We start from the raw sequence: 23,110 nt of genomic DNA, 5'->3' as shown, positions 1-23,110 counted from the left end.
GGCATCCTACAGTATGGGAGAATATATTTGTGAATGACATATCTGACAAGGGGTTAACATTCAAAATATGTAAACTCACATGCTTCACCACCCAAAAAGCAAATAATCCCATTAAAAAATGAGTGGAGAATATGAACAGACAATTCTCCAAAGAAGAAATTCAGATGGCCAACAGGCACATGAAAAGATGCTCCACATCACTAATTATCAGGGAAATGCAAATAAAAACCATAATGAGATACCACCTCACACCAGGTAGGATGGTCAGTATCGAAAAGACTAAGAACAACAAATGCTGGCAAGGATGTGGAGAAAGGGAAACCCTCCTACACTGCTGGTGGGAATGTAAGCTAGTTCAACCATTGTGGAAAGCAATATGGAGGTTCCTCAAAAAACTAAAAATAGAAATACCATTTGACCCAGAAATTCCACTCCTAGGAATTTACCCAAGGAATATAATTTCTCAGATTCAAAGACATATGCACCCCTATGTTTACTGCAGCACTACTAACAATAGCCAAGATATGGAAGCAACCTAAGTGTCCATCAGTAGCTGAATGGATAAAGATGTGGTACATATACACAATGGAATACTATTCAGCCATAAGGAAGAAAGAAATCCTACCATTTGCAACAACATGGATGGAGCTGGAGGACATTATGCTCAGTGAAATAAGCCAGGTGGGGAAAGACTAGTACCAAGTGACTTTCCTCATTTGTGGAGTATAACAAGGAAGCAAAACTGAAGGAACAAAACAGCAACAGACTCACAGACTCGAAGAAGGACTAGTGGCTACCAAAGGGGAGGGGTGTGGGAGGGTGGGTGGGGAGGGAGGGAGAAGGGGATTGAGGGGTATTATGATTGGCACACATGGTGTGGGGGTTTCATGGGGAAAACAGTGTAGCACAGAGAAGGCAAAAAGTGACTGTAGCATCTTACTATACTGATGGACAGTGACTGCACTGGGGTATTGGGGGGATATGATAATATGGGTGAATGTAGTAACCACATTGATTTTTTCATGTGAAACCTTCATAAGAGTGGATATCAAAAGTACCTTAATAAAAAAAAAAACACCATCAGATACCATTTCACACAGACCAGGCTGGTGAAAAGTCTGACAATATCAAATACTGAAAAGGAGTAGAGTAAATGCAACTTCTGCATGTTGTTGGTGGGACTGTATATTTACATGATCCCTTCGGAAAGCAATCTATCACCTTATGACCCAGCAGCAGCTCTCCTAAGTATATACCCTATAACAGTGCCTCCCAACCAGTGTGCCACAAACTTGATCCTCCCGAGGCCAGGAGCTGGGAGGCATGAGAGAGGGATGAAGCCATGAGCCCCCAGTGCCCCTCAACAGAACCATAAAGAGCCGGTCAGAGCTGCATGGACTAAGATGGACAAATCTGAGGAATGTTTTGTGTGTGTGTGTGTGTGTGTGTGTGTGTGTGTGTGTGTGTGTGTGTGTGTGTGTGAGAGAGAGAGAGAGAGAGAGAAACTGCAGATAAGTACAGTATGATTCCATTTATGTAAAATGTAAAAACTGCAAAACTAAATAATTGTTTAGGGCTATAAACATGGATGGTAAGACTATACTGAAAAGAAAGGAAACAGTCACCAAATGTAGGGTGGGTGATACCCCAAAGGGCAAGAGGAAGGGGTGGCATGGTGCGAGCACTGAATGCCTCGAAGGTGCAGACCTGGCTGCTTCTGCAGCGGGTAATCACTAGTCTTCTGCAGATCTACACACATTTTATAAATACAGTTTTGTATTTACCCATATATCTGTGTATCTACCTATCTCAACCTCTTTTTAGTAAGAGAGGTAAAAACACCACTACCATCAAGGAGTGGGGAAAACGGGTTGGGGTCCACAGGGCAAGATCCTGAGAGAGCAACAGGCCTCGATATCATGCTCTCCCTGTATATTTTTAGGCTTGGGCACCACGAGTGAATTTTCATACAGTTACAAAAGCCCAACGCCCCACAAAATGAGGCTTATTTTCTCCATGTTTAGAAGAAAGTGTTCCTCTCTGTTCCCACTGGAAATTCAGCATCTCTACAGGATATTCAGCGTGGGTGGAAAACAATGATTTTAAAAGCCGGATAATATCAAATAATCTTGACTAATGAGGCACTGGAGGAAAGGGAAAGAGGAGTGCTCTACCGCAATAGACGGGCGCTTTTCCAAATGGAACTTTCGGGAGAGCCCTGGCACATCCATACCTCCTACCGCCGCAGGGGAAGGCAGGCTGGGGGCGTCTGCTCTCGGCTCAGGGTCTGCAGGCCTGCTCCACAGCCAGATAGCAAATCCACGAAGAAGACAGGTAGGGCTTTGCTCCACTGGGATTTTCAAGGCTGCCTGGACCTCCTCAAGCCTCTCACCAGGCCCTCCAGGACCTGTACTCCCCTCCTGCCCATACACTGCCACACTGCTACAGGTCTGCAGGCATTTCCCTGCCATTCTGCCAGCAGCAAAACAGGACAAAATCCCTCTGTGCTTCAAAGTCAAACCACACACCCAAGTTCATGGTTGATGCTTCGGGTCTCAGCATGTTTTCCCGAGAAGCCATAAGGAGAGCTAAAACTCAAGGAAGGGCAGAGGGCCCAGTCGTCCTCATGGCCTTACACAGCCCCCGAGGCCGGAACCCGAGGACCTGCTGAAGTGGCCTGTGTCACGGAGCATCTTGCAGTCTGCCTTATGTGGCAGCCAGCTATTTGCTACACAGTCCTCACAACCCCATGGCATCCTCTGAGGCAAAGCCTTATGGGGGCACAGCATACTTCGTACAGAGCTGATACTTGATAAATATTTACAGAAACCGATTTCACACAGCAAGAGAAACTCATCTGGTGACAGACCAAAAAGAATGAGCACTTAGGCCTAGGACTGTTCACCAAAGAAAATATAGTAAGGTTGTGGGTAAAATGTCAAGCATGTTTTCACATTCAAATGATAGCAAACAACTTGCCACACTCCTTGTCCTCATCAGCTAACAGGTCAGAATTACGGGACAAGCAAAAGTAAGTTCAGTCATTACTGATCTGAGACAAGCCTATACCATGGAACACTTGACTGGACACTGAGCCCAAAATGACAGTCATTAGTTGATGGAAAGTGCCCACCAGGAATGGGTAAACCCATCAGGCTCCAGAGAGTTACCTACTGGGTGGTCAACTCTGACAGCTGTTTACAATACAGACTGAGGATTCGCCTCTTAGTCATCTGCTCCGGTAGCAGGAATCTCGTGCCAGGCACTCTGCCGGTCACCAACTATAAAGCAGGAATTCAACAGACAGGGTCCTGCACAGCAGCACACCGATGAAGTAACCGCACAAACAGTGCATCTAAGAAGGTCATGACGAGGAAAGCGCCTCTGACTGCTTTCCCAGGCAGGGGCACAACTGTTGTGGAGGAGCAGCAGGACTGTCGGTCTATTACAGTGAGTGGCTTATATCTGAGCCCCAGAGAGATCCCTGTGCAGCATGTCACTCAAAGACTACCAGCTTCTGCCTCCTGGGCTGTGTATAAACTGACTGGCCACAGGCAGAACCCAAGGCAGAGGTCCTTCCCCTCGACCAGAGGCTTGATGATGAAGGGAGCATGCAGTATCCTAGGTGTCATCACAACAGCCCACAGGGGCTGTGGTTATTTAACAGAGCAGCAAAAGGATGCCCCCAAAGGTGAATGACTTCCAGCTGGCTATGGAATGGCCCAGCTGCAGGAGTTCCAGCAGAGCCCTTCTGGCCCAATCACAGACGCCCCCTCATCCCATGATACCCAGCCTCCAAACAAGGATCAGAGCCACCTGGTGGCCTTGTTCCATGCAGGCAGTCAATCTAGTCTGGCACGTAAGTCTTGGGTGAGGCCCCTGCATGCAGGCCATGCCAGGACCAAACCCTGCCAACAAGGCCTGGTGCTCATAGTTCGGATGTCCAACCGACCTGCCTTCCTTTCCGTTCCATTTCCTCATCTTTAAAACAGAAATAACAGCATCTGCTCTGCCTTCCTCCCAAGAATATTCCAGAATTAAATGAGCTAACAGGTATGAATAAACAATTGTAGAACATTTAGATTCGCCGTCTTAGCCTCAGCAATGGACTCCAAACCAGATCAAACTTGATGCAGGTTAGTTTTACACTGCACTGAAAATAGTTTTAAACTATTCAGAAATGTATTCTAACTGTAACTTTACACAGCCTGCTTTGTATGAGGGGTACAAATCCTTAAAGACAACTCACTAAATTCTAAAACTGAGAGAGTCTGGCAATTCCAACTACTGAGGAACACCGCTAACTAAATCATGTAGCAGCCGCCTTTCTCAGATTGAACTGTTGTAAAAGCTCCCAGCTTGAACATCTGTCACAGAGGGGCAAGCAGCCAAAGCAAATCTTCATGGAAAGAAAAATCAGATGCCAACTGGCAGCTGCTTCTACAACTGGCAAGACTTGAGTCATGGGAAGGTTCTACCCTTCCCAAGTGTACATACAACCTTTATCCTTCCTCACATGTAAACAAAGGCCCAGAGTACAAAGAAGAGAAAGAATAAACCAGGAGAGGCAATGGAGTCCTTTCCTGCATTTGCTCAAACTGGTGGCTGAGAGAGAAAAACCTAAGAGGCCACTGAGAGCAGCTGATTTAGAAGGTTAAGGACTAGTGGGAAAGGAACCTAATTGCTCCTTCGCCACTCATTTCCTTTAAGATACAGTTTATAGCAGTGTTGAAATTTAACTATTTTAATTAAGAACTGTGTTCCAGATGAAAAATGGGAGGTCACGGTTCACCGCTATACACTGAGTGCGGAGCTGCCATCTGGAGCCCCGAGCAAGGGCGTCTACACTCGGGAGCAGGGCTGTCTGACCCACCAGTGGGGTCAGGACTCATCAGGGCCAAGTTGCTATCGCACACCTCAATTCCTGGCTGAGTTCATCCCTGGGAGGAGCCCTCTTTTAATTCCTAAAACCATAAAGTTAGTGTTAAAGTAACAGAACCAAAATGGAGTTCGACGCTCAGGTATTCTAAAAAGCTGTTTCTGAGGAAGATGATGACACATTACTTTGTCTTCAGGATATAAAAACACCTACTGAACCATTATAACAAGTGTTTTCCTTATATTTTATCTCTAGTCAGCAAAATAATCTCCCAGGGTAAAATTAATCTCACTGACAGATAAGGAAAGCTGGGATGTGGAGACGTTATGAACCTAAGCCCACACAGGACAAGTGGCAGAGCTGGGACATGAACCCAGGGTGCTCCCAGCAATGGCATCCATCAGGTCACGGGAGTAGGAGCTTGCTGATCATTACGCTGCTATAAGCTACACAAACCGAAGGCTATTTATATGCCTCCTTTGCTCTGACCCCTCTGGTTTAATGAGAATACCAAGCAATTCTAATTAAAACCAGACTATTTCCCCACACTCCCCTACCTGAAAACTGTCCTTAAGCTGCTGCTGTGGGTTTAGTAAAGGGAGATTTGCTCAGCACACGTATACTTTCTGCATTTTCAAAGGCTTTACAACAGCCATTGCAGCCCTTGGAGTCCTGGGCAGACCCTGCACTTACTCTCATGGCCCCGCCCATTAATTTCTTCCTGGAGACTCAGAACACTAGTGAGGTTAATGATCCTTCTCCAGGGGGTACAAGCTGCTGTCATCTCCTTCCGGGAACCATCTTCCACCATTTCCACATCAGAGCCTTCTCGCTGTCTCTTTCTGCAATAAAGATAAGGACACTGTTACTATTCTAGTTTTTCTTTTTAACTCAGCTAAACCCTGGGTATTGCACTTTGGAGGAGGAAGCAGCTTCTCTGTGCCGGCTCTGTTCATCTCCCTGGTGCTGGCGGCAGGCCAGCGTGACCAATGTGTTCTCCTGCACACTGTTTATCTGACCAGCCCCGAGCCCAGCAGCTGGCCACTGCTCACAGCAGGACTCTGGAGTCTAGCTCCGAATGGCCCATTGGTGCCAGGATCTCTGTGGTCAGCCACCAAGTGGATGTGCAGTCTTACACAAGTGACATCACCTGAGCTTCAGGTTCAGGACCTGAACACATTAGGTAATGAACCACCACCTTACAGGTCTCAGTGAAGTGTCTTTAAGGAACCTGGAGACTAATACTGGAACTGCTCAAAATTAAACAAACATTATGATTGTTCCTGCCCCCTTTACAGAGCTGTCACCCTGGGCTCACGTACCCCAGGGCATGCCTCCATTGGATTAAGAAGGCATGTCTCTTCTGAGGAGGGAAAGCAGTTTTGAGTAGGACGAGGGACAACCCTCTGGATACTTAAGGGTTCTCTCTCTCTTGCCACCTCTACTGTTGAGGCACTATCAAAATTCTTTACTAAGAATTTAACAAAATTCTTTACATTTCTTTTCTGATGTGCTTTAAACTAATGCTTGGATCCGTGGACAAGCCACAGCACTGTTCCATCAGAGGCAGAGGGCGAGTTGTCAGCAGAGAGAAGATGCTGGTGCTTCAGAAAAGTCCAAGTCAGAAGGCAGTTTAGTGAGAGCAAGGAGCAAGCTGCACTTTTTCCAGAAGGCCATACCTGGGGTTGCTGGGGTTGGATGGGGACCCTTTCCCCTCTGACATTTCTGAAGTCATCTTTGTTGTGTCCCCTTCTAAGCCCTGATTCTCGGCAGCCACTTCAGCAGGCCCTGGAAGTTCAAGCATTTCCTCATCTTGCTGCCTGGTGCTGCCACTAGAAGCATCTGTCCTGTTCTCTGGGACAACAGCCTGTGGCTGACTAGATGGAGCCTTGCTCACAGGCTGCAGAAAGGCATCCAGTTTCTGCTCCCGGGAATCCGTGCGGACCATCTGGTGGGCATAAACCTTGTCACCACTTCCAGAAGATGTGGGAGTCACACCCGCTGTGGATTTAACCACCTCCCCAGAGGGGCCAGCCAGACCTGGTAGTAAAGTCTGTGTCAAAGAAGAAGACAGTGGGAAGGTTCAGAATATGAAGTACAGAAGCCCAGGTCCCCAAATGGAGAAAGCAGCTAGGCCCAGGTATAGTATCATTATAGAACTACTATTATAGAAGTAATTCTGACCAAAATTTGAAGTATAGAAGATATACCAACATAAAACTAAAAAGTTCAAGTTTTTAGTCTTAGTTGGTTTGAAGTAGAAATGTTAGTGTAAAGTTCTTGTATTTTTGCTTTTTTGTTGCTTTTTGCTGCCATAAGAGGATTTTTTTATTACAGTAAATTATACATAAAATTTACCATTCAGCCATTTTCAAGTGTACAGTTGTGTGGCATTTCGTACATTTATACTGTCGTGTAACCATCACTACCACCCATCTTCAGAACTTTTTCATTATCCCAAACTGAAACTCTGTACCTATGAAGCAATAACTCACCATTCTTTCCTGCCCCTGAGCTCCTGGCAACCACCACTCTACTGTCTATTTTTAAATATACATACTTCTAAGCTCTGTCTACTGGGAAGGCCTAAAAGTAATGATCACCCAGTAGTGGTGAGAACACCCAATCCCACAATATAGTCTCTAATACCACACCCCACTAAAATAAACCAGAGTTTCTTAGAGAAATAGCCAGTCTAAAGCTTGGGCTGGGGAAGTACAGAGTGAGCCTACAACATCTTGTCTTGCCTGAAACAGGAAATTATCAAAGACTAATGGAATTGGGTCAAAGGGACAAGAGCACCAGCTTGAAGGGAGTTCCCTGGTCTACGAGGGGATATTTTGAGGATCAAAAAGAAAAACGACTATAATTGGTTACATTATGTTGTTTTATGAACAGCTATGACAAAATACTTAGAAGGGAGAAAAAGCTGGGGAGGGAGAAGGAGAGAGGGAGGGAAAGAGAGGAAGAGATGGAAAGAGACTGGAAAAAGTCATTGACTGTCACTGGAGATTAGATACCAACTCTTTCCCTTGCAAACTGATAACTAAAGGGTTAAATTGGGCATCTATCCATACTTTGCAGTATGAACTGCATTCCAGCTCTAACAAATAAAGGGAAGTTCTTCTATACAGAAGAATTATAATTACTTAATATAGAAAAGATGAAAAAATTAGAAAATCCTAATCTTACAATCCTAATGAAATGACCGCTTCAGGTGAAAGCTGGGTGAAAGCAACCTCACCTGGGTGAAGTACATGCGGGAGGAGTTGGCACCCAGCAGCCTGCTCTCAATGTGCCGCTGCACCCGCTCCAGGATGCTGTCCTCGTGCAGGAAGTGAACTTCGTGCTTCGTCGGGTGCACGTTGACATCCACATTCTGGGGGCTGATTTCTAAGCTGGCAGGTAAAAGAGGACAAGACCTCAGGCGGTGGGGCCAGGGGAATCACATGCAATGCGTGTGGTGGCCAGAAGACACAGGAGGCCAAAGCTTCAAGGTCAAGTCTCAGTGATTGCGGTCCCAATGCCGACTCTGCCGCTTGGAAGCTGGGTGCTTTGGGGAAGTTTCATCAGCTTTCTTTGTCTCAGTTTCTGCATTTGGAGGTGGATATAATATCTGGTGGGGATTAAATTCACGTGAAGCTCTTTGCATGAACTTGGCACATTTATTACATGTCAGCTGCTACCCTCATTCCAGACCTAGTGGATGTCCTTGCTGTGTGAATGTGAGGCAGGTCACTTAACTTCTCTGATTGGTTTTCTCATCTGTGACTATGAATCCGTCCCCTACTTACTTTCAGTATCACAGGAAGATCAAAACAAAAATGCATGCAAGAGAACTTCCTGTCATTGGAAGGGGACAAAACTCTGTCTGAGGCTGTGCCAGCTTTCACACTGCCTGGCTCCAAGTCGCCTGCCACTGCCTGCACTATGACTGCACTGGGAGGCCCTGTCAGCCAAGGATGCTGGAAGGACCCTGGAGGGGAAGGGGGCTCTGTGCCAGTTTTAGGGCAGTTTCTGCCAGGTTCAGGGCAAGGCATGCTCTTCACCCACCAACCGCTGTGTCACCCCTCAGTGGCTGGCACATGAGAGGCTTCCAGGGAGGTTCTGGTACAAGAGTGAATAAATGAAGGAGCCTGCCCTTACCTGTGAGAAGGACGGGACATCGGTTTGCAGGAGCACATGGGCTCTGACCAAGCTATAATTAGCAGGCCCATCTCCTTCCGAGGCCAGCCACACAGGCATAGAATCGGTCCCTGTGGGTCTCGGGTGAGGAGTTTGGCTGCATTACCTGAGGTACAGGAACGGGTGTGTGTTTTTGGGCAAATATGCTGCATACACTGTTTCAATGGCTTTTCTTAAGGAACTTGACTCTACCAGACGATCTAGAAAATAGAAGGAAAGTAACCAGTTCAAACCTGTCCTGGGGGATGAGGGGACAGGTGCACATTCATCTATGGCCTGAAATCACTCAGGAAGAGCGACCCGCAGGAAGGAAGGGCTCCCTTTACCTGGGGCTACTTGGCACCGTCTCACTGTGGGCTCGGGGTGCACTCCCCTCCCAGGGCAGCAGAAGCCTGGCAGGGCAGGGCACCCCGGCCCCACAGCCCGTCCTCCAGCAGCCCTTGCCATGCACAGCGGCAGCAGGAGAGCAGCTCTGACTCCACCCTGCAAATACACACTGGTGACCTGTCACATGTGCTACATGCTGGAGATTATACACTGGTGAATAAACTCATTCGAAGTCCAAGACAAGCACTACTGGAAAGAGGTGTGTGCTCAAGGGGGAGATGAGAGAGCATCTACCTCTGCTCAGAGTGCAAACATGGGGTATCCACCAAGTGAAGGGGGGTAAGTGCGCTCTCCAGGCATCTCAGGCAGTGCACGCATGAGCATGCCTCTTTAAGGTAATTTAAGGAGGCAGATTTGAGGGTTGGCAAAAATAAAATCTTGGAAAGATAAGACTACACAAGACCTATTTTCAGAAAACACAGCTGAGATAGACTATGATCAGACCTATTTTCAGAAACCAGCTCTCCTCTCTCCCCAGACGACCTCATGATGATCCACTGTCCTGTGCTGCTGCATCCAAGGACATGTCATGTATTTTTAACTCCATGAGAAGAGTAGCCCTGACTTACTCAGCGAGGAGACTATTGTTCTGAGTGCTCACTGCCTCCACCGACCAGATGATGCCCCTGTACTCCCTAACACATGTCCTGACCCCACGGACCACAGCAGGCATGCGCACCCAACAAGAGAACAGATGGAGGCCTTCTGCTGAGATTTATGAACCTGAGACATGCCAAAGGTGTGTTCTTTGTCCCTGCCACGAGGGAGCCTGCACAGTGTGGAAAGAACTGAGCATGCCTATGAGTCTGACCTTTTTTGCTACTGGGAAGCTGGCATCATGACCAGATTAGCTAATGCTAATGCACAGCCCTCGTGGTAAACAGAAGCATGGATGTAGGCTACTCAAATGGCACGTATACTGATTCCTTCTTGTCTGTTCTGTAGCCAACACACGTGTTACCAAACAGTTATTCTTCAAGGTTAGGAAAAAGCACATGAAAATCATTTTCTGAGCTTTGATTAAAGCAAGCTTCTATATCATATCAGGTTTAAGTCCGTCTTAATGAAGTTGGAAAAACCCTACTAAAATAAATCAGTTTAACAGAATATTGTCTAAAAACTACTGATTCCCTCCTATCCCTATATTGCTTTGAAAACTGCTGTAAAACATGCATAATTTGGGACATTTATAGATGATTATCATTATAAATGGAGTGGGGAATATACCATTTCCAATAGCAAACAAACAAAACTATAAAATAATTATGAATTTGCTTTAAAACATAAAGTAAAGGACCAGTGATAAAAATGCTAAGAACAGAACAAATGGAAAGATGCATCCTGTTCCCAGATGGAAGGTGAAAAACTGAATCAGATCCTGTTGGGATTATTGGTTGTTGCCCTGTCACTGGCCCTCAAAACCCTGTAATATGCAATTAAATAAAAAGCAGTAGAATACAAAATTGTATTTACTTAATAAGTAGCATGTAAATAATATGTAATCACATAAACAACATGTGAGGAGAGAAAGACTGGTGAGGAATTTGAGAAAAACCCAAATTCACTTCATTTCCTTCTTGATTTCTAGTACTGCTCTATCAGAAATAACTCATTCTTTAAAAAGAAAAACCTCAGGGGGCTTACGATTCAGTTTCTTTACTTCAGACACACTGCCCACAACCACAGTACTCCTCTCCCTGAGTCCTGCTGTGCAAATCAAACAGTGGACCTTGATCCAGGAAAGAACCAACATCTGCCCAGGGTCTGCTTCTAAAGGCTCCAATGCCAGCAGGTGAGGCAGGTGTGCTGGCTCACAGGAGCTGTGACACCCTCTCCTGGGCTCCCTTGCAGAGGTGAGAACCAGACTTTGCAAAGGAAGCCAGGAGCCAGATCAGAGGGCTAAGCAGACCTAGGCGAGAATTATAAATGCCCCCCCAATCAAACCATACTTCCTGCAAGGTTTCCCTGTGCAGTTACACCTGTGAAGCAGGCACTTTCCCATGCTCCCTACATTCCCTTGTGGGTAGAACCTACTTGGTAGTTTTTTGCTTACGGTTGATGAAGAGTAAGAAGATGCACTTCTTCACTGAGTAGTTAGCATTGGATATGTAACCATTCATTTTGAAGGCAAGGGTTTTATCCTCACACCCAACTTCTATCAATTCTCTGGTTGGAAAAGAGAAATTTTGAGGCTCATGAAAACACTGGAAAATTCAAACATTATAAAGAATCAAACGCTGGAAAAATCAGGGCTCCTTCCCACGAACTAACTGCCAAACGAGGACCCCTGAGACTTGGGCTTGTTAAGGTCCTCTGGGCCTGCCCTCTGTCCATCAAGGCAGCTGCCTGCCCGCCCAGTATTTTCAAACACTCACATGATATGCCAATACTGCTCAACATAATGACAAGTCCAAGCTCTGAAACCTTATTTCGCTGACACCCCAAAGGTGAGACTCCAAAGAGCTTCTCTCTGCTGAATCCCTCACTACACTGAGTGGCAGCAGTGGCATCCCCAGAATGTGTCTATGGGGAGGTAAGCCTCCCAGGTTATAGGAGTCTCACATCAGACACCTTCACCCTTACCTGAAGAAAACCTTCCTGAGGGCTGGTCCCTCTGCCTGGAGAGCTCCTAGTCAGCTAGTTAGTTCCTTCCAACCCCTCACAGCTCAGGGATTACCTCCTCAAAGAGCCTTCTCTCCCTCTCCCTGACCTTGGTCCTTGTATGTCCCTGGAGGCATCTGGCCCAGTCACTAATGAACGGCATAATCATTTCATGGGTCCTTCCAACTAGAATGAGTCCTCTGAGGGCAGGAATCACTTCCACTGTACTCCCTAGCACATGTATCTACCACCCAGCACAGCATCCAGCACATGGCACACGCTCATTAAGCATTTTCTGAATGTATGCTGGGAGCTTCCTATGCAGTAACATGTGCTCGGAGTTTCTGAGCAGCGGACAGCCTGCAGTGTTTCCCACACCGAATAACCAGCAAAGCCTTTCTTCCCAAAATGTCTCAAGAGGCTGGTGCTTTGGTAACATGCTTTGGGAACTGCTACTTTGCAGGATTTCTCATCTCTTCCAGTCCTTAGGAATCTCATAACAACCAATTCTAAGTCTTCAAATGTAGTCAAGCAGCTCTTAAACATTTCACCATACAATATAGCACTGTCCTCTTGAGGCACAATTTATAATTAGTAACACTTAATTAGCATAAAAGGGTAATTAAAACCAAATAGACTATTTCCTAGATAGGAACTTGGTTTTGTTAACAGAATGAGTAATTTATTGTTCAAAGCAGAAAACTGGGTTCTGGGTCTACTGCTGCTGATTTTTAAAATTTTGGAGAAAGTGAATTCAGGGTCTGTCTTATTTATCTGTGTATTCTGAGCATCTGATACATGCCTGGCATATAGAGAGGTCTTAGTATTTTTCCCCCCAGATTATGGCACTTTGGGCTTTGCAAAGTCCTGAGACTTACGCTAGGAATCTGTGATGTAAAGAGTGGTATCCACCTGTGGAGGGGAGTGCCATGAGGAATCTATAATGCAGCTTTCTCTCTTCAGCTTCCCGTGAGAGTGAAGATTTGGTGACACACACCTGCCACCACCAGACAGGGAGGTCTTTAAGGCACGAAATAATTTTATTCACCTTTACCCTTAACTTCTGGTACAAAGCCTGGAATATGGGAGGCGATTAAATGAATGTTGAATGATGATAAATGAAATCCTAAAGTGATGCTAATAGAAATACAGGAAAGAGAAAGAACACTGGAGGACAAAGCAATCAGACTCCACTCTGAGCATTTTGAAGACAGAAACCTAGAGAGAACACATTGATTTACAGCCAGAGCATCTAGGAGAAAACACACACCCCAGAAGGGTAAAATTGTATGAAATAATGGCTATTAACAGACCTGAAGCAGGAAAGCAAGCCTGCATATTTGATTAAAGTACACTCTTAAGGCAGGAGCTACCCTGATGGATTCCAAAATAATGTGATATAATGATAAACCCAGACATGGACAGAGATTCATTTTTTTAATGTATCACCAACATACCGGCTAACAGCATTTCCAAAGATGGAGCGAATATTGTCCACAGTTGTGGCATTGGGCAGTGTTCTAACGTCCGCTACTGTCTCGCCTTGCTGATAAACAGAAGATAGGATTTACTGTCTCATAATCGTGACTGAAACATCAGAACCTTATCTCCACAAGTGAACTACAAAATATCCTTTTTTCTTTAAGAACACATAACCACCCCTATAAATCAAGAACTTACTTTTTTTACTGAGAAACTAATGCCTGAATTATGTATTGAATACCTGGCAAAGAAAAAGAAAACAATAAGTAAAGAGTGGTCAAATGCACAACACATGGCAGAGTCCCCTTCTACTTAAGTAAGTTGATGGAGTTCAGTGATCTGAAGACATACACAAACAAAAGTATCTCCGTATGTCATATTTCACCCACAGGAAAATGAGCCAGCAGAGACTTCATGGAGATATCAATGCTAAATGTGGCAGAACAGAATAAAAACAGGGTTTCACTGTGCTTTTATAGGCTGCTGACTAGACTCCAGGGTGTCTGAATACAATCTTCTCTTTACCTACAGTGTGCCTGCCACAAACCCAGAGGTCTGGGTCACCTCAGCACAGCCTGACAGTCCGCTACAGGCCTGCACTCTTACTCTCTCAGAGCCCTCAGCTCAGCCCTCCGTGCTGCTTCTCCCCCAACTCAGGGTCCTGTTCCACTGTCTCCAGACTTTTCTCAGTTGCCTATTATTACTCCTCCCTCCGTGGGCCCTGTAAACTGAAGACTGTTTGGCAAAATACATTTCATCAGTAACAATAATTTGCTCTACTGTACCTAGAAACAATACAGCCAATTAAATCACCTATATTTCCAGGAGATAATTCTCTGATTTATGCAATTTCAGGGAAAAGCAAAGAAACTTGATGTTTAAGTCTGCTCCACTTTAGTAGGAGCAGATTTTTTAACTTATTTTAGCTCTTTCAGAAATACTGAAAAATAGTTAATATATCTCTGTTACAATTCGAGGATGTGCAGGCTTAGAGTCTGTGCTAGAGCCACCGCACTAGCAGATTAAGTTTGTCATGGACATACTGTGGTTTTCCCTGCCTTGAATCCCTTCTCCTCTTGCTGTTGGCAGCCCCTAGCCCCTAGCCCCTAGTCTTCCTAGGGGAAACCGCCTCTTCTCCGTTCCACTTGAAATTTCCTCAGATTGTCAATCAAGAAATCTCCCCGTGGATGTGGGCCTCTGATGGGGAGACCCAAGCTATGCTGATCAGATGTACTCTCCCAGCAAGCAAACTCCTGAGCAATCATGAGAAGGATGAAAGCGCCTGGAGCAGGGTCACTGTGTTACATCGCTGAAGCCACCCTGGTTTTTGTCCTCCCCAAGGAGCAGCTGTCCACCTCTCTCCACTTGGTGAGTCAGTCACTCCTAGCCTCCCAATACATTCTTTTGGGCCCTACTTAGCTAGAATTAGCTTGTTGTGTTTGTCACCAGAGAACCCTCACTGATACATACAGAGGCCAGATGCTCTCTCCTGGGGAGATGAGAGAAGCCCAGGCCCCTGGGAACCAAACCTTAACCAAACAATTTGCAGGCTAGTACTGCTGTTTCCATGCAGCTCGGCAATTATTCTCAATTTATAAGCACTGGAATACGTTCCTTTGGTGAATGATCTCAGAGACCCACTCCCACATTTTAGACTGTACCTGCCAACAACATCCAGAATTTTCCCATACTCTTCACTTGGATTTTTTAAAGCTTTCCTCCTCGTGGATATGTTGTAAAAAAGGTCCTCCACCTGAACAGAAGATGGATTCCTTGTAAATTCACAGAAGTATATGGAAATAAAGACTTAAGTTGTCCACATAAACCTGGGTCTTCAGGCACCGAATCTAACCATATTTACACCAAAATCTAAGTTCTAAGCACTGATTGGGAGAGAGGCCAGATAAGGCAGTCTTAGCAAATACAGGGTATTTTTTCCCTGCCTCTCACATTCATTCACTGGTTTCTCAAAGAGGTAGTAGGGGCTACCTCTAGGTCAGGCTCTATGCTTTGTGCTGGGAATATGAAGACATACAGGGCAGTCTTGCCCAGGACAGCACATGATTCAGTGGAGTAAACATGTAAATTCACACTATCACATGGTATTCAAACTTATTTTTCAAACTAAGAAAATTACAAAATTCCTGAGAATATTTGGGCTTCTTGGAAATCACACTGTAGTCACTCTGTATGGGTATGGGATCCCTCTTAACATGCATTCAAGCACATGGTGATTCCTGCATCCTACTTGCCTCATCAATCCTAGGGCTTAGAGTCTGCAGAGAGATGTGCCCAAGCTGGGACTGGGGCTGTAACATGACAGCGGGACGCTCTATGGTGCCACACCATGGTGAGAGAATGGATGTGGCAGCACAGAATAAGGCAGCAAAGTGGACTTTCCCCTTTCTAACAAGGCAATCACATCAGTTAAGGACACTCTGAGGGCAGGTATTATGTTGTTTGATAGATGAGAAAAGTGGGGTCAAGGGACATAAATGACTTGACTCTGGAAACATAACCATTGAGCCGAAAGGCTGGGACTTGAGCTCACTTCTTCTAGAGCCAAGTTTCAGGTTCTTTCAATGCTGACTATCTCGTTACTGATTTCTGCCGTCACGGTAAAATAATCTCCCAGCCTCTTAAAAAAAGATGAGGCAGTGGGCAGGCTGCCAACCCACAAGACCCAATAATGATTCCTCTTATGTATATTCTGGGGCTAATATTAACTAGTAATAGTTTGTTGTATTATTGCTGTAAAAACTCAGAGACAATTTTACTTTCATGTTTCAGTACTTATGCAAAGCTCTTTTCAATAACGTACACTCCCATGCACCACTCTTACCGTGATCTGGGTGCCTTGATTGCCTGCACATGGTTTAGGGGGCGCTTTCAGCTTTCCATCTGAGTAATTTGCTCTAATCAGAAAATATGAAATATAATTAGCCAACCAATAGAAACAAAACAGAAACTAATCCAAAGGGTAAAAAAGGGAATTACAGCAATGACAGGGGAAAATGCAGCTGCACTGTACACCGTCTTCATTACTAGTTTCCTTTTTATTTTCCATGACTTACATTACCATTCTAATTGGATACCTAAAAAAAAATCCCTTGTTTTTCTAGTAATGTTCCTTTTAAGTTTCTGAGCTCTGAGCTTCGAACAATACAGCTTGACGCTGTCTAAGATGACAGTAAGATTCTTTCACTGATTCTGCGATCATTTACTGAGGACCTACCACACCGCAGACCTGCGGAGGCCCTGGAAATATAGACGGCGTTGGAAGCTCCGGATCTGGTGGAGAGACTGACTTTTCTCCCAAGTACAAAACACAATGTTAGTGATCTAGAGAAGGATACAGTCAGCTTGGGGTAGGAGAAAGTGTAGCAGAAGAGAGGACAGTTCACCTGACTCCAGTGAAGAGTAGGTCCTGGTGGAGGGAGCAGGGAAGAACGTCAGGGAAGAAAGGTAAGAGCACAGAAGCTTTAGAATATGTGGCCGCCAGGGAAGGGTGGAGGACGCTGGAAAGGTGGGCTTAGCTTGCTGAAAGGGTGCGGGTTCTAAGATGGCAAATCTGGATTTCATGCCACCACAAAGGGGAGCTGCTGGAGGACTCAAGCAGGGATGTAATGTGACCCCAGAGTAAAGAAATGGAATCTGTGTCCCAAGCTATTTAGGAAGACAGTAATGTGCAAGCATTTCACCATTTGGTGAGCAGGGATTCTCACCTATCGGCCCTCCCAGCCCTAAGGTGACTGAAGTTCAGTCAAATGCCCCAAAGCAGTGCAGTGCACTCTGAACCATTCTGACTGCCGTGATCTCACACCTCTGCTGAAAACTGGCAGAACTGCCCTGATTGAGCAAAGTTCCTATATTAATTTACAATCTTTTCTTTTTCTTTTTATTGAGGTACATACAATAAAATGCACAAACCTGTGTTCAGGTTGATTTTTGACGTGTGTAACCATCACCCAGATCAAGATATCAAATATTCTCACTAATTTTTCCCCCTTTACCTATTTCACCCATCCATCCACCTGATTTGGAAGCAATCTTTATGATTAAAAAAATGTTTCTCTTTTTAGGGAGTCCTAAATTAGGTGCTCCTCCTTCTTTACTAGTGAACAGCCAGTGCTTATGAAACAGAGGTACGATTTTAATTCCTTGAATCACATTTTTACTCTGTTCCAGGGTCATTAGTCAGCCTCTGAAAACCTTGTCAGCACAACACACAGCTGGCAGTGGCTGGGTGGGAGGCAAGGCAGCCCAGGCATGCACAGCAGCAGGGCGCTGGTGGCTCACAAGCCAGCTAAGGGACCCTGAGCCTCCAGCACCCAGCCACAGCCCCGCAGTCAGCCCAAAGCGATATCCTACTAAGGGCAAAGGGGTAGAATAATATTAGCAGCTGCCACCTGCTTAGACTGCCTTTGTGTAGCAAACACCTTGGATGTCACTTGTATATAGCACGCCTTATCTTGTGAGAAACCATGGAGTAAGATTATTTTCTAAATAATTATCCCCATAGGTTATCAATTATTAATCTACAGGGAGGAAAGAAAACTTAGCCAAGATCTCAGCCAAAAAAGATAACAGTGTTTAGATAAGGACAAAGAACATCGTACCTGTATGCACACTTCCCATCAGCCGTTTTGGTTGTAATAGTGACATGAGCCACATGGCTTATGCTGGCCAAAGCCTAAGGGAGAAAAGAAAACGGAGTGAAAGAAAAGCACTGCTGGGCACCCACTGTCACCTCATTAAAGGCAAAGATGATCCGCACTGCCTCTTCCATTCTCTACCAACAAATGGCAAGAATGAGCACTTTGTTCAGTCACTTTAATGACTCGTTAAAAAAAGGACATCAAACTGAACCTAAGGCATATTACTAGAACAAAGGAAAAGTATATTTAACAAGTCCAAAAGGGAACACCAAAGTGTTAATGTGCTACCAGCAATTGTGTTCCAGTCGTAGCATTACAGGCATGCTTAGTAATATTCTCAATCATCTGTCTTCCAGCAATTTTAAAATTTGCCTTCGGAAATGGGTAATGGAGGCATTTCAAATAAATAATGTACAGTGTCACTCAAAACTGTTTTCTGTAATTATATTCAGAAATATAAATTTTTAATTACATAATTAAGAGAAAATGAATTTTTAAAAAAACTCTGACCATTTTCCCCTTATAACCAAGATTTGTTTCCTTGCCCTTTGGAGTCTATATCTCCTTTCATAGCATATAAAAATGCAACCCAGGCAATGTGATGGGGTCTGTATGAAGCCATCTCAGGAGACAGGGAACACAGCCATGGCAGGTTCAGTTCATTAATAAGGTATGTGGCTTAGGCTTAGAGATTACCAGGTCCTACTTAGCTGGATTTTCCTGGTTTTTGCAATTGAGCTAATTTTCATCATTAAAAATGTGAATGATTTTGAGTCCTGTGTATAAGGAAGGATCTTAAATACACACAGTTATGGTACATACTACAATACTACGTGATGCTGGGAAGGAAGTGTCAATGAGAAGTGTTCCAGAGCGGAGCAAGTGGACAGGCGCAGACTCTGGGATCAAACCAGCAGGGTTCAATTTCCTACTCTGCCGCTGTCTAGTTGTGTGCCCTGGCCATGCTTGGTCATCTCTCAGTGTCAGTTTCCTGCATGTAAACAGGGTAAAGAAGAACCTGCTCTGTAACGATGTTGTCAAGAGTTAATACCTGCAAAGTGCTGAGAACCACGGACGGAACACAGAAAGCTCTCAGTAAATTTTCCCTTAATTACAGTGAAATAATAGCCCCAAAGATATCCTATAACTAGGCTGAGGCTCCAGCAGACATAGAAACTGACCCAGAAGTTGCAAAGCTGGAATTAAACTGCTTCCCTAGGGCTTGACCTGAGGCATACATAAAACAAGGGGAGATTCAGTGTACACAGTCCTAAACTACACCCACATGGGAAGATCTGGGGCTCACTTTGAGCCAGAGGGTCCTTGAGATCCCTCCCACCAGCAGCTGGGTCTAAACTGCAGTGATTGGGTCACAGATAACTTCTCACTTAAAAAAAATTAAAGTAATACATGCACATGATAAAACTTTCAAAAACTACAGAAAAGCCTAAAATGAAAACTGATTCCATTCCCTTCCCCCATCTTCACTCTCATTTCCCCAAAGTAACCACTCCGAACAATTTCTCTGGTACCCCAGAGCCTGCTGAAAGGAATGCAGCTTTGATTTTAGTGATCTCAGTTACAGTGAGACCCAGCAGGCCCACTCTTCTGACCTCTGGAACCATAAGATGACAAATTTGTGGTTGTTTTAAGCCACTGAAGTTGTGACAAATTTTTTTTCACCAGAAATAGGAAACTAATACAAGCTGTTTGAAGAGTATGCATATTTTTACCTATATTATTTCTATAAATTTATCCTGAGGAAATCACTGGACAAAACACATTGTGTGTACATGAATATTCACCAGAGCATCAAACAGGAAAATGGCACAGAGCGTACAGGTTTTTCATCACAGTTTTCCAGTCTCAGTGTTATTTACCATGCTCCCTTGCCCCTAATATTTTCTTCGTATTGGTACTTAAATCTAAGTAACAATCAGATTCACATTTGACTTTTTAATGAAATAACCTTGTAGGTGATGTGTTGTTGCATGAAAAGACATATAACATCTTGGTGGAGAGGTCTCTGTAGATAAAATAGTTTATGTGTATCAAGTATTTATGAACAATTCTCAGTTTTGGAAAACTGAATCAAGTTTGTTCAGATTTGCATATATTTAACAAGTAGAAAGTATGGCAGTAATATCATCACAGGAGGATATTTCACATATTTCTTTTACCCTTTGCTTACCTCACCCCGAAAACCATAGGTAGAAATGTTAGCTAAATCCTCAAAGGACTGCAGTTTACTTGTAGTGAACCTCTCACACACAATATCCAGATCTTCTTTCTAGAAGATACCAAAAAAATAAGTAATTGTCACTCATTTTTCCAAATCTTGAATTTGCCTTTTCAATCAAGAGTTTTAAAATTAGCAGTAACTTCCTCACTTAGCATCCAGAGAGCCCCACTGTGCATACGTCCCTTCCCTCACACTGGTCCCATATCTCAGGCACCTGCTGGTCAGCCTCACCTGCCTTGATGGTGGCATAAGCCAGGGCTCAATCCTTGGACCTCATTACCACCTCCAGTCCCTCTTCTATGATCTCATTCAGTCTCATGGATTTTATAAACATATTATTATTAGAAAACCTCTTTATTAAAAATCTATGGATACACTTGGTTGTAGTAGAGTATGCTAACAAAACTTGACATTTCAATGATTTTTAAGCATACATTTCTGTGGCGCAAAGAACATTCATCATTCATCTTCCCAAACTGAAACTGTATTCATCAAATACTAATTCTGTAGTCTCCCTCCCCCAGCCCCTGGCAACCACAGCTCCACTTTCTGCATCTATAATTCTGACTACTCCATGAATCTCATGAAAGGTGATTCATACAGTATTCACCCTTTTGTCACTGGCTTATTTTATTTAGCATAATGTCTTCAAGATTCAACCACTGTAGCACTGGTCAAAAGTTCACTCCTTTCACAGCCAAGTAGACCTCATCTTATGCATGTAGTACGTTTTTTTCACCCATTCATCTGTTGATACTTGGGTTGCTTCTATCTTTGGCTACGTGAATAACGCTGTTATGAACATAGGGGTACAAACAGCCCGGAGGCCTTGCTTTCAAATTGGGTATACACCCACAAGTGGAATTGCTGGATCATATGGTAATTCTGTTTAGTCACTATACTGTTTTCCACAGTAGCTGCACTATAGATTATAGTTCTAACACCTCTACATCTGTGGGTGAAATTGTAAAATTTCCAGAATATTTCGCCTGGCTTTAGCTCATTTGCATATTCTCAGGGGTGGAGAGAAGTTCATCTCCATGTCAGTGAGTAATTACCTAGGCAACCAAGCAACCAAGCGTGTCTGAACCTGAGAGTTTAAGGGGAGGGGCTTGCTTGCTTGTTTGCTTGCTTTTGTTCCAGAGCGGGGGTGGGGGGTGGGGGGGTACTGCAGTTTGTAAGTAATAAACGGGTTTAAAATTTTTTTCTCCTCCCCAGACTTACAACATCCACCAAGCCAATACTTTTTTTTCAAATGCCATCCAAATGGGTGTCAAGTGGTATCCTGTTACTTTTGTCTGTATTTCTCTAATGACTGGTTATGTTGAACATCTTTTCATGTGAGTTTTTTAGTATCATCAGAATGCAACACACCAAATTTTTTCATCAGCCCAAAACCCTACCCTGCACTCCAGACACACATCTCCAACTAACAGCATCGTAAGTGTAACATACTCCCAAATGAATTTCCCATCTTCCCCCAAACCTCCTTCTCCCATAGTGTTTCCTACCAGTAAATGGCACCCTTCTTTTCTACCTGCAAAGGTCAAAACCATGAAATTATTCTTGACTCCTCTTTTTCTCACACCCTACATTAGCCAATTCTGAGAGCTTTGTCTTTATAATCAACACAGAATCTCACTGCTTCCTACCTTGCCATTGTGACTAAACCAAGGCATTGCTTCCCCTCCCTGGGGTTGCTGCTGGAGTTTCCTCGCTGCATCTGGCCTGTCCTCCTACAGGCTACTTTCTCCATTGCAAAGGAAAGGGTTCTTTTAAAACTCACCAACCATGTCCCCCTCTTTGCTCAAAACCTTCTAACAGTATCCCAGCTTATTCAGAGTAAAAACCAAAGACTTTACAATGCCCCATGAGGTCTTAATGATCAGCCTACTTATCTTTCAGACCTCCTTGCCTGTCACCTTCTCCCTCTCCTTGTCCTAGACAAGCTAGCCTCCCTGCTGAACCTTAACCATGTCAGGCATGCTTCTATTTAATCGTCTCTGCATATATTATTGTTCTCTCTGCTTACAACACGTATGCTTTGAACTGCCTCATGACTCTCTCCCTGACCTCTTTACTCCCCTGAACAGTGCCCAGCTTAGAATAGGTACTCAGTCAATATTTACTCTTGGTGTTGGACAGTTCAGTCAAAAGTCACATCCACAAAAGCCCAGAGTTTCCGGAATGGGGCAAGGCTCTGCCACTGCCTGCCAGTGTCTCACCGGAGGTCATACACTACTCCAGAGGCTTTACCTACCCTGATCCCAGTGCCATTGTCTTGGATCTGAATCAACTTCAGGCCTCCCTCTTTAACAACCACTTGAATACTGGTGGATTTTGCATCTAAACTGGCAAAGCAAACAAAGAAATAGTTTATCAGCCTGCAACTTTTTAATGCATGTATTTTAATATGAGCCAAGGGATAAGAAGCAATTCCAGATAAATACAAGGCTCATTAATGTCACTTTCCCTTTGCAGCCTCTGTGTACATTGTTATTAGTTTATACTTTGTGTGAGAGGGGCAAGAGGGGCAGCAGGGGCCAACCATCATTTCCAATAGGAGACACAGCACCATTTTTTGTCACTCTATTGAAGAAAGTAAAGTTAGAAAGAGACCCTTTAGCACATGCCTTTCTCTTGTTTTCTTCTCAACTTATTTTATCATCTGTTACT

The 23,110-nt window shown here is 44.4% G+C and overlaps 1 protein-coding gene across 4 annotated transcripts in view; it reads right to left on the bottom strand.

Annotated features, from left to right (window-relative positions):
• Window positions 1–23,110, bottom strand: part of MLH1 (mutL homolog 1) — a 39,127-nt gene that overhangs the window by 14,421 nt on the left and 1,596 nt on the right. For 3 of the 4 annotated variants that reach the window (XR_012125851.1, XM_073223634.1, XM_073223635.1), the window contains exons 2-13: window positions 22,695–22,785; window positions 20,384–20,482; window positions 18,154–18,227; window positions 16,377–16,449; window positions 15,196–15,287; window positions 13,733–13,775; window positions 13,510–13,598; window positions 11,505–11,617; window positions 9,171–9,264; window positions 8,124–8,277; window positions 6,559–6,932; window positions 5,573–5,721 (exon numbers count right to left, since the gene is read on the bottom strand). Coding sequence is in view for 3 of the 4 variants with exons in the window: in XM_073223634.1 (XP_073079735.1) it covers window positions 5,573–5,721; window positions 6,559–6,932; window positions 8,124–8,277; window positions 9,171–9,264; window positions 11,505–11,617; window positions 13,510–13,598; window positions 13,733–13,775; window positions 15,196–15,287; window positions 16,377–16,449; window positions 18,154–18,227; window positions 20,384–20,482; window positions 22,695–22,785 (1,445 nt within the window). In the remaining variant the exon portion in view is untranslated. Of the gene's footprint in view, window positions 1–5,572; window positions 5,722–6,558; window positions 6,933–8,123; window positions 8,278–9,170; window positions 9,265–11,504; window positions 11,618–12,930; window positions 13,086–13,509; window positions 13,599–13,732; window positions 13,776–15,195; window positions 15,288–16,376; window positions 16,450–18,153; window positions 18,228–20,383; window positions 20,483–22,694; window positions 22,786–23,110 lie in introns of those variants that run through there. The other variant, XM_073223636.1, reaches the window with a different exon arrangement.

This window comes from Manis javanica, chromosome 15 (genome assembly GCF_040802235.1).
Source record: "Manis javanica isolate MJ-LG chromosome 15, MJ_LKY, whole genome shotgun sequence".
NCBI classification, from domain to species: domain Eukaryota; kingdom Metazoa; phylum Chordata; class Mammalia; order Pholidota; family Manidae; genus Manis; species Manis javanica.
The sequence above is the reverse complement of the archived record's forward strand: the minus strand, read 5'-3'. Positions and strand labels throughout refer to the sequence as shown.